Here is a 16,957-nt window from a genome sequence, read left to right on the forward strand (position 1 = left end):
TTGGCACAGTGTCTCTGCTAAGGGCATTGCTGACGTGGGAGAAGCAGCGTGAACTCCCTGATAGGAGCTGCATGAGCAAAGCATTTGAATACCACCACAAGGCTAGAGATAGGCTTTCTGGGGAGTGAAGAAGCAGGAGGGGATACTAGCACAGACCTGGCTTCAACAACACCCAAGTGGATTTAAGCCTACTCCTGGTTTTTATGCTGTCCTCTGGTAGAACATAGGGCATCACTCAAATGCTGCCTAATTTCTCTGAGAGTCCAAATACCTCTTTATTGATCTCCCCTACTTTGCAGTATTTTAAATTTGGTATAATACAACGTAAAAAAAGGCAAGCAAAAGTTACCAATTCCCAATTAATACCTGTATCTCTCCCAGGCAGGTATGTTGGAAGGCATTATTTTCCAGTTGCAATGTTTTGCAGGCTGCATAATGTGCTACAACGTTTATATCCACATACGCACACAGCCATTGAAGCAAAAATGTATCCTTGACTGTTTGAAATACATGCCTTGTGCCTCTGGTGTGAGAAATACAGCTCAGGGGCAATACTGACTCACAGCAGCTCTCCAAAGCAGCACAATGGGGAGAGGAAATTCAGGGAGAAGTAGTGAATTCCAACAGGGAAAAAAAAAAAAAGTGTGCAGGCTGTATTTCATCTGACAGCTATTAACGATTTCCGTACCTGATAGTAATGATCTTACCCTGTTTTTCAGTAATCATTTGTCATGCACTAAACTGCACTCTGAAATCCTTGGTTGGCTTGCGGGGCTGGGTAGCTGTGTGGTGCTCCAGTCATCTGCTGATAGACAAATTATTACTCTGGCAGATAGTCACCCAAGCCCTTCCTGTGGGTGTAGGTGTATAATTGGTGGTGTATCCCTGACATGGGAAATGTTACACTGACTAAGATAGTGAGACAGGCAGGAGTGTCACTGGTGTCTCCTTTCTAGCAGAGCCATGGATGTGTTTATCAAAAACAGAGTTAATTTGTCTAGTTCTTCTCATTCTGGTGGTGCGTTGCTTAACTAGTACAAAAATGTAGAACCAGCAGGAACAGTAAGGGCGAGGCAGGCAAGCACTTGAGCCACCCTGATTTATGTCCTGACTTTATTTGGTTGCACCACTTCCCACACTCACCAAAGTGAGAGATAAAGATTAGACAACTTGCAATGTGTTCCAGCAGAGGACCATTTTGAAAACAAACTTAGTAAGAAACATGGATGCTTCAGGATGAACAGATGCAGATGGAAAATGTAATGGTAAGTGGAATTGTCTAAAAACTGCAGACATTTCAGGAGTGTGCATATTAAACAGTGTGTGTGTTGCAGATGAGTGATTTAGGTTCCTACACAATTAGATAGCAACAATTTAAGATGTAGTAGCACTATTACAGTAAATCTCAAGATTAGATTGTATGATTTTAACAATACTTAATCATCAGCTGTAATTATCAGAGTGGTTTAATAACATTTGTTACAATCACCACAGTGACTTTAAAGATTCAAAAAGGGCAAGATTCTTACAAGACTTATGACATTTCCTAAATCAAATCACACACCCATACACATAGATGTAGAGGTTAACCTATGATCAAGATCTTTCTCTTTGTAAATTGTAATAAATTATTGGTACCAAATGATCTTTGAAACCTTGAGAAACCTAGTTGTGTGAAGCACTCACTGTTTTCCTTCATCGGCATTTGTCAGCAATCTTTGCACTCTTCGTATCGGCATCCACATATGATCTTGGAAAGTCTACTTTGCTCAATCCTGAATCTCAATACCCTGAGATTCAGCCCATTCCCAAGGGAGAGATACTGGGCCTTAGCCTGATGCAGTCCTGGAGAGCTCAAAGGACCTCACTTAGAATTGTGAGATGATTGTGATAAATCAAGATAAAGTGCCAGGTCCTCCTTATTGTAATCAACACAAGAGCACACTGTGATTTTAGGACTAGTCAACAATGTGGCCCAGGGGATCTACACCACCACAGCCAACCCCGTGGCTACAGCTGGCTGGCTCTTCCTCAACAGGGCTGCCTGGCAAAGCTACCTGTTGCCGAAGAAGGAATTTTGGCACAAGCTGCATAGGGCAGTGAGCACTTGGGACCAGCCCTGCGTGGGCTTGAATTGTTTTTGCAGAAACAATTCCAAGCTCCATGTTGACTGAAATGTCCTTGCTGTAGCATTGCAGCACAGGGATGATGGGTTTCAGGCTGAAGCTGGGTGCTACTGTGACTCAATGTCCCACAGTGGAGGCGCAGGGCTGGGATATCAGGCTGACATCATGCCCGGGAACAGAACCTACCCTCGTGCTGTCTTTGCACACACCAGCCCAGGGCTGCGGGGTCAAGACAGAAAGCTGTAGAAGTCGGCTGACCAGCTACAGCAGGCAGCGATGCTGGAAAGGCCAGAGCAGGCACTGAAGCAGCTTGAACCCCAGGTTCATTTTGTAAGGGTGGGGCTGTGGCGACAGGAAGGCTGGGCTTCACTTTGAGACACCGTGCAGCAACAAGGCTCGGAGAGCCGGCCTGCCCTTCGACGGCGATATTGCAGCCCCCTGCCCCTTTCAGCGCGGCCAGGAAGATCTCGGCGCTGGCTGCTCGCCCTTGCGCTTCCAGGCGGGGAGCGAGACGCTGCACCCCGGCCCGGCCCGGCCCGGCCCGGCCCGCCCTCCGCGGGGGTGGTGCCGCTGGCGGCGGCGGCGCGAGGGGATCGGAGCCGAGGATGCTGCTGCTGCTGCTCGTGCTGCTGCCGGTGCCGGCGGAGGGGTGGCGGGCGGTGGGGCTGCGGATGAGCCTGCGGGGCAGCCCCCGCGGGGAGGTGAGCCCGGCTTTCCTCTCCCTCACCCTGGACGCCAGCCTGGCCCGGGACCCGCGTTACGTCGCCTTGCTCAGGTGAGCCTCCTCCCTCTCGCCTTGGGCAAAGGAAAAAGGGCCCAGGGAGGGCGGCAAAGGAGTGCCTCGGAGCGGGAAGGAGAGGTTCCCGATAGCCGCGGGGAGCCTGGGCATCCCGGCGCGGGGACAACAAAGGCGAGGCTGCCCAGCGTGCTGCGGAGGGGTAGGGCAGGGGACACCCCGCCAATCCCTGGAGCTGGGCCGGGGCGGGTTCCGGGATTTACTCGCTTCATCCTCCCGGGGCAGCAGGTCCGTGTCGCTGTGGGAGCGAGCCGCGCGGGTTCGGGGAATGAGGAGCGAGACTGGTGGATGGAGGGAAGGGGCAGCTCGGGAGGTGCTGGCTGGAGGCAGTACGGAGATGAACTTGGGAGAGGAGCTGCTTTGCGAGCACAACAAAAAAAAAAAAAAAAAGAAGGAAACCGTCAAGCAGAGGGGTTACATATGGTGGGGCTGGGGGCTGCCAGCCCTGCTGCTCTGAGAGATAAAAATAATCTGGACAGCTTTGCAAACGTTTACCAGGGCACTGTTAACATAAAGTCAAATAAAAGCTAGGGAAGTTCTGTTGCTGTTAAAGCTGAATTGAGAGATCCTAAAAATGAAGCCTTTTTCGCCCTTGGGTAACATTTAACAGCTCTGGACTTCTGGGTGATGGTGTTTCCTGCCTATTCTTTTGCCTCTGACCTCTTTCTTGCCTGTTCCTCCCTGCTTTTGCTCTATTTTTTTTTTTTGTGCTCTATTCTTTTCAAGTTCTCTCTCTTTTTTTGAAGCTATCTTCTTTCCTTTTCATCTGCCTGATCCCATTTTTCATCCCCTTGGTATTTCTCCAGTCCTGATTTCCCACTACTTTCATTTTTCCCTTCTCACCAAAGTAGGGAAATGGGTGACACAAGCTTTATTGGTATGTTCCATTCTCCCGTCTCCAGCCCTAACCATGCACCTTGGGGTTCAGTCTGCACTGGCCCCACCACCATGAGGAGCGGGAAGTACTTGGTGGCCTCTAATCTGCTCTGTGTCACCACTGAGCAGATAGTGCTTGTGTGGCCTTGTGGTTTCTCTTGGAGAAGGCCTGACATCCTGCAGAGGGTGTGCATGAGTTGCAGAGGCAGACCTTATGTTACTTTATAAACCTGCTTTCCTAAAGCTAATGCTTGTCCCAGCGTGGACTCTGAATTTCTCTTGGGTCAAAAGTGATTGCTTTGCCAGTTGTTGATGGAAATAGGGACTAATGTTGTAAAATCAGTTTCTTCTGGGACTTGTATGTTAGTTTTATATAAACAAAAGCAAAAAAATCTAGGGCAGAGGGATGTTTAGGACAAAAGAACACCTGTGTTGAAGTACTGCCTTACTTTGCCCCCAGGGTTTGACTCCTTGTCCATGAGTGTGTTCCCTGGGGCTGCCTCTCTGGCACTCTCCTGGCCCACTTGGTCAGCAGTGTCTCTGTTGCACCATGCACAGACCTGGAGTGCAGGTCTGGTGGCCCTGAGGCTACTGGATAGCCCCAGGTTGCCTACTGCAGCACATCCCTCCAAGCACTTGCCATGTTTAGCCTCTACACCAAAGCCATAGTCTGCATGAATATAGGGTTTCTTTTGTTTCTTGATGTCCTCTCCTCAGCAATCCCAAACTGCGTGCCTTGGCAAGGGCCCTGTCCCCAGGCTTCCTGAGGTTTGGTGGCACCGAGACAGATTTTCTGATCTTTGATCCCAACAAGGATTCAACTTTGGAAGAAAAATTCCTCTGGGAAATTGAGGCCAAGGAAGGTAAAACAAGCATCAGTGTGTTAGACTCAAAACCATCCTGGGTTTTGGAGGAGGCCTGGATGCAGGCTGGGGATGTCAGAAGGGCATGGAGTCAGTGCTGGGGGTCCTCCACAAGGTCAGCATTGCTCTTCTTGGTGGAGAGATCTGTGGATCTTCAGCAGGTCCATGGAAGGAGCCGTGTCAGCCATGGGAAAGCAAGGAAAGGCATGGGAGACCTCAAGTCTACCCTGGAATTGGCTGAGATGTTCCCTTTGCCACACCGTGCTCCTCACAGCAGCCTTGGGAGCTCCCCCGCTGCCTGGGAGAGAGCCAAGGTCAGCTCAGCAGTTGGGAATTCACTATGAAAATTAAGTAACGGATGGAAGAAATAATCTGATGGGAACAGAGCATCTGTTTGCTTTATTTTGGCTAAAGCCCCAGCTAGGCTGGAGGCAAAGCCTTGCTCTCTTGTTGCTTTGACAGGTCAAGTGCAAACCCACCAGACCACTGCCAACTGCTTGAGAGAGTTGCTGTTGTGGAGCTGTGCCGGGCAGTTGGTGCTTCCCCTGGCACACGATGGGCAGCACAGGAAACAGCACCCCATCTCTGCCTATGGCAAAGCAGGCCTGGGGCCCTGCCATGCTGCTGCATGCCAACCCAGCTTATCTGCAGTGCAGCCTGTGCCTTGTTAGTTCACCGCAACGAGGGCTTCTGGAGGGTGCTCCAGCTAAAATAGTTTATTGGGGTTTGACCACTGGCCTCCAGAAGCAGAGCTCAGTCTTCCCTCACCCCCTCATCTCCATCTCCTTGAATTGTAAAATATGCATTATATATAAAAGACGTATTTATGCATCAAGCCAGCCCTTCTATGCAGTTAACATTGTGAAAGTAGGGGGGTATTTCACAGAAGCTTGGCACCAAGCAGTTGTTCTCCTTCTCAGGGATCCAGCTCTTCACAGGCTGAACCCTGACCATAAAGACGAGTACTTAATTGCTATCATCCTTCTTCTGCCCTACAGAGGCTTGTGGCTCAAGGCCTGCATTTGCTGCTGTTGAGAAGCTGCTGCTGGCCCAGTGGCCCAGCCAGGAGAAGTTGATTCTTGCAGAGCATAATTGGAAAAAGCACAGAAATACCACCATTACAAGTAAGACTTCAATGGGTTCTTCTGCTAGGGTCTATAACCAGGGGGCTGCAAATCTGTGCCCTGTAGTAAAAGGGTCATAGACTGTTAGGAGCTGAAACTACTGAAAGAGAAACCTTTCACCCACTTAGAAAAATAAATACTCTACGAGCTCTTTTTGGTTTACTATCTGCCACCTTGTATTTAATAGTATTCAGCTGCTGCAGGCCCTGGGAGGATCTCAGCACCTTTTAGGATGGTAGGTGTAGTAAGGTCTGGGCTCTTTCATCTGTCTGGGAGTGCTTGGCCCATCTGCAGCACCAGGCTAAATACGTACAGGCAGTAAAGATTGTCAATGGGAGGAGCTCAACTAGCATGCCATGATCTTGGGATAAACACTCCCCACCCCCCGCCTTTCTCCTCCATGCAGGAAATACGTTGGATATTCTCTACAGCTTTGCAAACTGCTCAGGGTTTCACCTGATCTTTGGGCTTAATGCCTTGCTGCGGAAAGATGGTTTGCAATGGGACAGCTCAAATGCCCAGGAGATACTGGACTATTGTGCCTCACGGAAGTACAACATCTCCTGGGAGCTCGGGAACGGTAAGTGTGAAGCCTGCTTGTGGGCCAGGCCAGTGCTCACCTGGAGAGGTACCACGGCAGGGTATGGGCTGCTTCTTTTGGCTGTTTTGGATGGTGGCCCATAAAGGCAAGGTGATGTTTTATTGGGAAAAATTAAGGTTTGCAAGGAGGGATTTCACAGAAGGCCCAGCTGAGGAGCAAGTTGAGATGATTTTGCTCTCCTCACTGAGGCCCTGAGGGGAGGTGAAAGATGTCCCATAAGGTGCAGGTGTTACCTGTGGGGGCTGGCTGGGACAGAGTGCTGGAGAGCAGTATGCTGCATCACCTGGCCTTTTGCTTTTATGCTTGTCACCTTCAAATATCTCACCTGTACCATACCAGATCCCATGAGGCTGTAGGGGGTTGGATTGCCCTATTTTGTGCCCCAAAACTAAAAGTGGGGCACTGATGCACGCATGTCTTCCTCAGAGCCCAATAGCTTCAGGAAGAAATCTGGCATCTACATTGATGGCTTCCAGCTGGGGCAAGATTTTATTTGCCTACGCCAGCTTCTGAGTAACTACACCCTCTATCAGCATGCGAAGCTCTATGGGCCCGATGTTGGGCAGCCCCGAAAGCACACGCAGAGGCTGCTGAGAAGGTAGGGCTGGGGGTCCCTGGGGTAGGCGGGTGTGGGTAACCAGTGGTTCCTCTGCACCCAGATGCACGGGGCATGAGGAGGCACTTGGGCAGTATTTTAAGGATTTTCTGCTCCAAACCAACAGTAAGGATGCACAAATGGATACACCCAGTTCATTTGAGAGCTAATTGCCTATATCTTTCATCAAATCAGAAACATGTAAATTTTTGTTGCTTGACTAGAGATGACTGAAATCTTACCTGAAGGCTAAGTAGTATTTAAGCTTAAGACTGAGTATTTAAACTCAGACAGTTGAAACTAAGACACTAGAAGCACTTCAGTGATCCACACCTTCCATGTAGCACTGTCTCTAGTGCTGTGTTAACAACAGCTTCATTAACCATAGACATCTCTATATGTTGCACAAATATTAGTTCTTCCTTCCAGCAACCTGCTGAGACAGCCAGGCTGCCCAAGGCCCATTTAAAAACCATCACAAGTGTGGCCCCAGAGCAGTTCACCATCACTGCCGGGAAGGGCTGTCTGTGGCAGCTGTCTTGTAGGGTACCATAACCCATCACTGGTACCTACTAATCCTCTGTTCTCCACCACATCCTCTCTGGTTGCAGCTTCCTGAAATCAGGAGGGAAGGTGATTGACTCTGTCACGTGGCACCAGTAAGTACCACTCAGATACCATCTTAGCTCTGCTTATCACCTACTGTCTTTACAAAATGTTCATTTGAACATCTCAATAGGAAGGAGGGGGTGAAATGCCACTTTCGGTAGTTCCTTGGATGCCTTTCCACAAAGTCACCTGCTCAGAATAAGAGACAAATTGAGGGAGTGTGTTACAGAAATGCAAAAGGTCTCCAAAGAGGCTACTTGGTGGACAGACCCAAGAGCAGTGGCAGGGGGTTGCAATATAGGCACAGCAGCAAGGAATGCGGCATGTACAGGATGGTAATTTTGCTTGCTAAATATGTGCACTGAAAAAAACCAGGAGTGAGACGTGGAGAAAAAGATGTCACAGCACCTATATTTTTCAGAAGAGTGCATGAGCGGAGTTTCTGTAGCAGTTGAGCCTTTTTGCCTGTGCTGTATTTCAACATGTACCAAAAGCTTATGAGATCTGAGCAGCAGTCCCAGTTGTCTCAAAGCTCCAAGTTGCCAACCCTTGCAAATAAAAAGCACTTTCCCATGGGAAGAAGGGGGTGTTATATATAAGGAAAAGAAGGTAACTTGGACTCCCTTGACAGAGATGCCTCTGCTGAACTTCTGCAAGAGCAAAAGGTTTTAACCTGTGAGTGGCTGGGCTTTGAAACTGAGTCAGTACCACTGATGTTAGTGCTCTCTTTGGCATTAGAAAGGTTGAATCTGATTGTGAGAAAGCTTTGCTCCCTAAAAGAAAATTCAGGGAGTCATTGATGACCCTGCTGCACCCAACCCCTTGAAAAAATGCATCTGAAACCTTGTTAGCTGAGTCATTACACACTACCTTTTTTCTCTATTTGTCTGATATAAACAAAAAGCCCTGCAGGTCTGTCTGATCCTTACCCACAGAGAAGTGCCAACAGCTTCCTCTGCACCCTCATGTTTGCTCTCCAAGTCAGTTCAGGCTGTGTGTGGGTTAAGTCACGCTCAGACCTCACCCGCAGTGCAAACAGCACTAATGCAGTCCCAGCCCTTTGCTCTTGTACCCTGGCTTAGAGAAGCAGTCTTAAAAAGTTCTCAGGTGGGCAGTAGGGTAAGTTGTCCCCAGGGCACCTGCCTTAGACTCCACACGTTTGAAAGTGATTTCCATTTGAGGGTGGTTTTCTTTCCAAAGTCAAATGCGGCATGGTGGCATGCAGCAGTCGGATAACGATGTGGAGAGGAGCACGTGCTTATGTTACATATATATATATATATATATATATACACATATATGACTTATCTATGTATTTTGGGCTGCTAGCAAGGCATAGAACATGTCACCTCCCCTTCCTGGGCTCTTCTTGTCATATGTCTGCCTTTGCTTCAAATAGGCACACGTCATTTTCTTTACTAATTTAGGATTATCAGGTTTTAACTTCCTCTTGTGGCTGGAAGACTTCAGCTGCTTCTGGTAGGACTGAGTGATAGTGTGATGAAATACAAAAACCACAGGGATCCCAATTTCCTGTTCTTTATTTTGACAAACCAGGCTTAAAAGTTCTTCTTCTCGTGGTGGAGGACAACCGTCATCCTGCAGGGATGTCTCCACCCGATTCCCTCCCAGGTGGCCAAAATACTCCAACAGAAGCTGGGGTACAATAGTTTTAATATATAAAGATACAGTAAAACAAGTAAACCCATAAAGAGTGTCAGACTCCTCAGCAAGAGATTTATAGAAGCAGGGTGTTATTCAGCAATGTTTTCCTCATTCTAAATGAATAGATGCAAAAAAAACCCCCTACTACTTCTGATAAAATTTCTGTAATATCTTGCCTGCATTGACATATTTATACCTGACAGTCTCTTAAATACAAGCAACATACCTACATATTTGGAATACCAAAGGAAAAAAAAAGAAAAAGAACTGAATAGAAAAATAGTGCTGTGGATAGATGTATCAAGCAACTGAGTACTTTTGGTGATGGTTTGATGTTTAGCACCAGTGTAATTTTGACCATAAGATTTTGATTTTTTTCCATTTCCAGTTACTATGTGAATGGACGAAGTGCAACGAGGGAGGATTTCTTGAGCCCTAAAGTGCTGGATACCTTTGCCACAGCTGTACACAAAGTCCTGGAGGTGCCTTGTACTGTTCCATCATTCCCATGTTTGGTTTCCATGGGTTAGCAGAGAATCTGAAATAAAGTCCAATTTCTCACTAGCAATAAACAGGGATCCTCAAAACTTGGGAGCTGCTGTCATTGTAAATACATAGTTTTTGTAAAAAATTAACAATACTAATAATAAATGAGCTCCAACAGTTTGTCATGCAGCAAGAATGGTGCCAGATACATCACAGACCTACAACATTCTCATTTGTCAAAGTAGTTGTGTAGTTGATTACACACACATACTCTGCCCCAATTTCTTTGAGGCAAGATCCTGAGAAAATAATAACTTGGAGTATGCCAGTACTCTGCATGAGAAGACTTAACAGGACCTGACTTTTAGGTTTTGGTTTGTCTCATTCTACCTGCATAGATGTAATTTTTCAAGAGAGGAGGAGGGAAGTAAATCAGCTTCTAGTCCTTTTGGTCAAAATTTCTGTATCTCACCTCAGCTGATATTATCCCTTAAATGCAAATGTTGTACGTAGGCATTTAGATAAAGCACAAAATTTTGATTACCCATTATTTCAGTAGCCAAAAAACTTAACTGTTGTCTTTTTCTCTTCTTCCCTATGCCACGCTGGCCAGATTGTTGGTGGGACCGTGTCCAACAAGAAGGTCTGGCTAGGAGAGACGAGCTCTGCCTATGGAGGGGGAGCTCCCAAGCTATCCAACACTTACATCGCTGGCTTTATGTGAGTACCGTGTCACAAGTGTGGGAAAATTACATATTTTAGCATCTGAAGAGGGTTGCATACATGTCCTGCAAGAGGTACATCTCGCTCAGGCTACCCAGGGAATGGGCAAGTTGGGAATCTTAACCCTCTCACTGCTCCTTGAGGTTCAGTGTAGGGCCAGGTAATAGCAGTTTCCTATGGAAAAGCCTCAGAAAGTTGTATGTCTGCTTTCAGATCTGCATTGCTAAGTCCATCCTTTCGTGGGGACAAGAAGTCATCCATGAAATGGGTGTCTTTTTTCACTGTCATTCTTCAGCAATGATAAAATAACTAGCCAAAGGGAAATTTAGTAATGACAAAAATTTTTCTCCAAGGACTCCAGATGCAGTGTTTTGTTGAAATAAAATAATTCAGGCTCTTTTTAGCACTTTGATCAGTGTATAGGTTCTGGGAGATAAAATTGCACAGGAATGTGCATTTTACACTTTGAAAATTAACCAAAACCACGATTGCAGTGTATTCTTTTTCCCTCCTAAAAGACATGATTATCTTTTTGTCAGGGCCTGGTGGGTCAGCCAGGGTCCGGCAACCATGCAATGATTTCTCTGAGCCTTCAGGCCTTTGGCTAGTTCGGAAGGTCCTCGTTTCCACTGCCTGCAAACAGGGGAGTGGAGCAACCATTCTCACCAACTTGGACCTCCAGAGGTGGTCTGAAAGAATTTTTTAAGGTATTCAATCCAAAACTGTAATTGAAATTAATTGTGTGGGTTTAAGGCAGTCAGCATCATGCCCTAATTCTTACTTTCCTACTTCCCGAACTTCTTGGAGAGGGTCAAAGATATAGAGTTAACATCAGCAGTTGCATGTTGTTTGCCTCATTTTTTTTGTCAGGTGGTTGGACAAACTCGGGCTTTCAGCCAAGCAGGGGATTGATGTGGTCATGAGACAGGTTTTCTTTGGGGCAGGGACCTATCACCTGGTGGATGCCAACTTTGAGCCTTTGCCGGTAAGTATGCAACCCAGCTAACATCACCTGAGCACAGCCCGTGTTTCTGCAACAGGGAGCACTGGATGGGAAAACACAAGTCAGATATTTTAACAACGTCTGTTTTTTTGTAGGATTGTCACAGTTATCCTTGTACCTAAAGTGAGCTCATGTTTCATTATGGGTTCATATTTTATAGGTAGGTAGATAGATAGGTATAGGATACTTAATGCAACTGCAAGGATGCAGCTAGTCTTCAGCATTATCGGAGACTGATTTCTGGAACATGGTGCTCTGATTTGTATGCAAACACTTCTGAAGTTCACAAGGCTTTTCTGCATGGACTGTTTCGGTTTGGGTACTTCTCAGCTGAGTGATGAGTAGCTTTTAAACAGAAATGGTACAAGGTATTATAATAAGTAATATCCCAAGTGAAAACCAAACCAATATGAAGTCAAGACTCGAGCATTTCTCAGGTCACAAGCATTTTAGCCTTCAGTAGCGGTTGAAGGATAATTAAATGAAAACATGCAGTTAATATAGTTTGATTTATTAGGAAATAACATTCTGCTGTGATGAAACATCATTATTGTCAGTTATTCTTGCATGTGCAGCGTGTTTCTTTTTGCTAGTAGCGCTTACCTTGGGGGTGACAGGATAGCCTCTTTCTTTTCAGTTTTCCTCATTTTTGTGCTTTCAGTTGTGATTTTCACAGGCTCATAGAGACCATCTAAGAGGAAACCCAGTACATGGTGATTTTCTGTTTTTCCTGTTCAGCTGGTCCCTGTGCCAGAGGCTGCATTGTCAGGCTTGTTGCTAAGGGCTTTTTATTCACTCATTTAAAATAGATTTAATTTGGACTAAAAGGATGTGCCTTGTTTCTCACCTGCAGGCAGTACAGATGCTAATCAAGCTAACTGCTTTAGAGGCAGGAAAATCCAAACCCAGGTCCATAAGTTTTGGTTAGCAGGGAAGTGAAGACAGACAGCAGTGTCAGAAGGCTGCACCACTTGACAGAGGGGCTGAGCATGCCGGCTGATAGGAAAAGTCACTTCCCTGGGCTCATGGTGAGTCAGGAGGAAAACATGACAGTTTTCCTTCTAGGAAAACCTCAAAGCCAGCCACACAGTTGAGCTGGGAGAGGCTCTCAGAAACTCACCAGGTGGAGCAACATCCTCCCCTGAGGGCATCGGAAAGTGATGCTGGAAAATGCCGTCTCCCTGAGGTCCTCCTAGTCCCAAAACACATCTGCACAGCCCACAGACACTCTTTGGTGTGGTTGCGGACTCCATGGAGAAAAAGTAGAAGTAAAGATGCAAGAAAAAAGCAGACCTGGAAAAAAATGAGTCTGCACTGGACATCACCCTGCTCTTGAGCATCATCCTGGAGTGTCAGAGGATTTACTCTTGAAGGGCCTTAATCCTGAGACTTGTTCAAAAGCGTGATCTGAAAGGCATAAAGTTGTCGGGAGCTTATTCCCAGACCTGCATTTGCAGATTGGGCACAAGTTTTCTTTTGTGAAGGGCTCTTCCAAAACGCAAACAATCTTTCCCCCACAGAAAGAGCTCTGAGATTTGCATATGAAAGGGAAAGTGACTCTAAGGTACCTTGTAAACACAGTTACTCTACAGCTTGGAGGCAGGGTTTTCTCTTTAGCTATGCTGTTTGTGGGAATTTAAATGGATACAGTGAAAACCTCAATAAAGCAAAAAATTACAGGAGAAAAAAACCCCTGAAACGTTACTTTAAGCACCATGTGGAGTACCTGGCAGGTACACAAGTGCTTACATGTGTTTTTGTGCCTCCCAGGACTACTGGCTCTCGCTGCTCTACAAGAAGTTGGTGGGTACCAAGGTGCTGCAGGTCGGCCTGGTGGGAGCTGATGAGAGGAAGCTCCGTGTCTACCTTCACTGCACAAATGCCCTCCAGTAAGCCTCCAGAAAGGGCAAAATATCCCAGAAACTGAGCCCATGGCCACCCCCAGGCCAACAAAAGCAATTTGGGACAGTGCAAGAACACATGTTATTTCTGTGAAACTTCTTTCCCTTCCGATCCCCACCATCATCTTCTCTTGCCTTGCAGCCCAAAGTACAGAGAAGGAGACGTGACATTGTTTGTCTTAAACCTCTACAACGTTACCCAACGTTTGCAGCTACCAAATTACTTATCAAGCAAGCATGTAGATCAGTACCTCTTACTGCCTCATGGCAAAGATCGTATACTGTCCAGGTAAGTGTTCCTCCTGTCTCTGTAGAAAGGATTGTGAGCAGAGTTAGATGGCCTCTAAAACCTTACCTTGTTCAATTTACTAGATGTAGGAGGAAGAGCTGAGCATTCTGTCCTCTGACTTCTTTTTCAGTAGGTCTGACTTCTGTTAAATCAGGTCTCCCGAAACTGGGCTGCTAAAAAAGCTTGATAAGGTATAAAGACACTTGGTTGATGTTGATTGGGAAGATTTTTCCCAGCAGGCTTCAGGGCTCTGGACCAGCTGCTGCAGTCCTTTTTCTTCTGCACAAGCACAAGTATATTGCTTTCCCAAGTGCTAGCTATTGATTTACAGCCACATGTTCTGGCTTTGTGTGATTTTTTTTTTGTTGTTACCACTAATACACAGAAAGGATCTGCTCTGAGGATCTGCTTAGATGATACTTGCAGGAGAAAAACAAACTAAAATTTGTACTTTTTACAGCCTGTTCTGCTGTTAACCTCACTAGAAGAGTAAGAAAAGTGTGCTTCTCAACTTGCTTGCGCTATGACTCTAAAGATGTCCTTGTAGGGGGAGTGTAGCAGATGCCCTGTGTGTGTGCACACGCATAACCCTCAAGGGAAGTTTAGTTTGGGTCTGGCCTGAGTTTATGTTTACACTTGGGTCCAGAGCTGTTTATACTCGATGGCAAACAGAGTACATGTGCCCAAACAGTCTCTCTGCCCCTCTCCAGGTCTATTGAGCTGAACAGCCGTGTGCTACGGATGGTGGATGACAAAACACTGCCAGAGCTTATCGAAAAGCCACTTGGTCCTGGCAGTATGCTCGGCCTTCCAGCTTTCTCTTATGCCTTCTATGTGATAAAAAATGCCAAAGCTATTGCTTGCATTTAAATGGTTCATGCAAATGCACAGGGTAAATGTAAGGCACTTGGCTAGTAGGGAATGTTTAATCCTAGAAATCCACATTTCTGCCACAGGAAGGGATGCAAATGTGACAGAACTGGTACGATCTGTGGGCTGGGAAAAACATGAGGTCCCACTGGGTAATCTGTATATGAAAGAAGCTTGTTAAACTCATGGAAGAATTATCCAGATAGAGCAAGCCCAGGGAGAGGCTGGTTTTGTTTTTGGTCTAGACTATCACTGTGGTCCAGCACGGGGCCCTTCCCCACACCACGTGCAGAGGTGCAGCAGCTTCTCACACTGTGCTTGGGGCTCTACGAGCCAGGAACTGCAGCCTCCCCTCTCATTTCTGCAAGCACAGCTCTTAAAGCATTTCCTTGAAAGTCTTGCCCTCCGAAAAGATGAGCAGGCTCTTTATTTTAGTTGTACAACTGTGACTCTGCCTCCACCATAAGAGGAAGCCCAAGGAGGAGCTGTGGTTGCTGAGTGCATCTCAGGGTGGAAAGCAGGGACATGCAAAGCTGTGGTCGAAGTGCCTTGGGAGAAAATGCCTTGCCAAGAAACCAGGTCCTCTGTGGGATTTGAGGCAGCACTGCATGTTTTTCCCAAGCTAGGAGAGCTCAGTCACAAGATGGAGCTGTGTCCATGAGCTTTCCAAAGATCAGTTTTTGACACAGGACATTCAGGCTGTTCCAGCAGGGTAGGCTACCTCTGTCCTCACACACTTCATCCTTGTCAAACCCTCTGTAGCCACTGGGCTGCACAGCGAGAGCCTGCAACTCCTCAACCTTCACCACCTTGCAGTGGTGAAGGGCCTATCTGCAGGTGAAGCTCTGCATTCCCTAACTTGCTTGAGTCTCTTCTGTTCTTGAGGAAATGGGAGAACAAAGAGATTGAGCAAACCACCCATCACCTCTTTGACCATCAGAGGGATGTCAGTGGCCGTAGGGCATCCTGGGGACAAACCCACCTGGCCAGACTGACATCCCTCCTGCTGGGGAAACAGGCATTTTGGCCAGAAACCTGTGTGGGCAGTGGCTTTTCTTTGCCATCTGTGGCTTTCCGGTGTCTGGCCCACTGCAGTTTGGTGTGTGGCAGCTGCAGTGCCCGAGCCAAATCTCCACTCACTTTTCTTGAAGATATATAACGCATGCCACTGCCAGCACCTTACGGTATTCCAAGCACTGCAGTGGAAAACACCACCGCCACAACACTGTATATGTCTCCTTTTAAGCTTTAAAAGGGTACTACCAGCTACATGGGGTTTTGACACAGGCTGGAGTGGGAAGGACCTTTTTTAATGAGAAAATGTTAAAACCAGATGTACTTTTGAAGCTGTGATGAAAAAAAACGCACTATGAAAAGGTTATATTTAAGTTTAGCCTGTCAAAGGAGTGTTTGCAGTCACAGTGCAGATGCATGCTGTGAAGGGTTATGTATCAAGGTAATGTAGATCAGAAATGAGAATGGGGAAGGGTAAGTTTGTTTAAATTGTGCAAGTTCGCAAGAAGAAGAGAGCATAAAAAGTAGTGGAAAACCTTGCATACAGTCAACGTAAAATTAATAATATTATTATTTTAATATATGTTACAACTAAGACACCAAGGTTATTGTTTGCCTGGTAGCTTCTTTTTAGAACTTTTCCAACAGTTTTGTTTATTCCAATGCTTGAGACTTTTGTATTTGAAGATTTTAATTAAATTGATTTATACTAGCTTTTGGCAATCTTTTTTTTTTTAATGACTTTTTTATCACACTGACACTGTGAAACTCCTTGTTTCTTTCACTCGTGCATCATAGAATCACATAATCATTTTTGTTGGAAAAGACCTTCGAGATCATCAGGTCCAACCACTAAACTAGCACTCCCAAGCCCATCACTACATCATGTCCCTCAGCATCTCAGCTACGCATCTCTTGAACATCTCCAGGGATGATGACTCCACCACCTCCCTGGGCAGTCTGTGCCAGTGTCTAATAACACTCTCAGTAAAAAAATCCAACATAAACCTCCCCTGGTGCAACTTAAGGCCATTTCTATTTGTCCTATCATTTGTTATCTGGGAAAAGAGACCGACCTCCATCTCACTACTGAGTCTCTTCAGGAAGCTGTAGGGAGTGATCATCTGCATTATGCATAATGCATTATCTGCATTATTCCTGACAAAAGTACCCAAGTAAATAAAAAAGAAAGCAAGCATGTCTAGATCAGTGCATTTCCATTGTAGTTGACCCCCAGTTGAGAAGACCTCAACCCCACTGTCTGCCTCAGGCATGATATATGGGCTGATGATGGGCAGGCAGGAGCTACTAGGAGGGATACAGGGATGTCTGGGAGTGCTAATGACAGCTGAGCCAGCTTTACCCATCAGCCACAGCTCCTCTAAGCACATAGACTGGGTCTTCAATGGGGTGCGG

At 46.4% G+C, this 16,957-nt stretch overlaps 1 protein-coding gene across 1 annotated transcript; it reads left to right on the plus strand.

Moving 5' to 3' along the window:
* The first annotated feature begins 2,721 nt into the window (after positions 1 to 2,721).
* Positions 2,722 to 16,240, plus strand: HPSE (heparanase). Its single transcript, XM_061993836.1, has 12 exons — positions 2,722 to 2,901; positions 4,516 to 4,661; positions 5,660 to 5,785; positions 6,192 to 6,365; positions 6,813 to 6,984; positions 7,593 to 7,640; positions 9,644 to 9,737; positions 10,355 to 10,461; positions 11,335 to 11,449; positions 13,238 to 13,356; positions 13,511 to 13,657; positions 14,368 to 16,240. The coding sequence occupies exons 1-12, from the start codon at positions 2,732 to 2,734 to the stop codon at positions 14,525 to 14,527; spliced, it is 1,578 nt and encodes a 525-aa protein (XP_061849820.1). The 5' UTR covers positions 2,722 to 2,731; the 3' UTR covers positions 14,528 to 16,240.
* The last annotated feature ends 717 nt before the right edge of the window (positions 16,241 to 16,957 follow it).

This window comes from Colius striatus, chromosome 3, assembly GCF_028858725.1.
Source record: "Colius striatus isolate bColStr4 chromosome 3, bColStr4.1.hap1, whole genome shotgun sequence".
NCBI lineage: Eukaryota > Metazoa > Chordata > Aves > Coliiformes > Coliidae > Colius > Colius striatus.

Coding starts and splice junctions, on each gene's coding strand:
- HPSE (XM_061993836.1), top strand. CDS start 2,732: ATGCTGCTGCTGCTGCTCGTGCTGCTGCCGGTGCCGGCGGAGGGGTGG. Junction 10,462..11,334: donor ACTTACATCGCTGGCTTTAT/GTGAGTACCGTG, acceptor TTTTTTTGTCAG/GTGGTTGGACAAACTCGGGC. Junction 13,658..14,367: donor AAAGATCGTATACTGTCCAG/GTAAGTGTTCCT, acceptor GCCCCTCTCCAG/GTCTATTGAGCTGAACAGCC.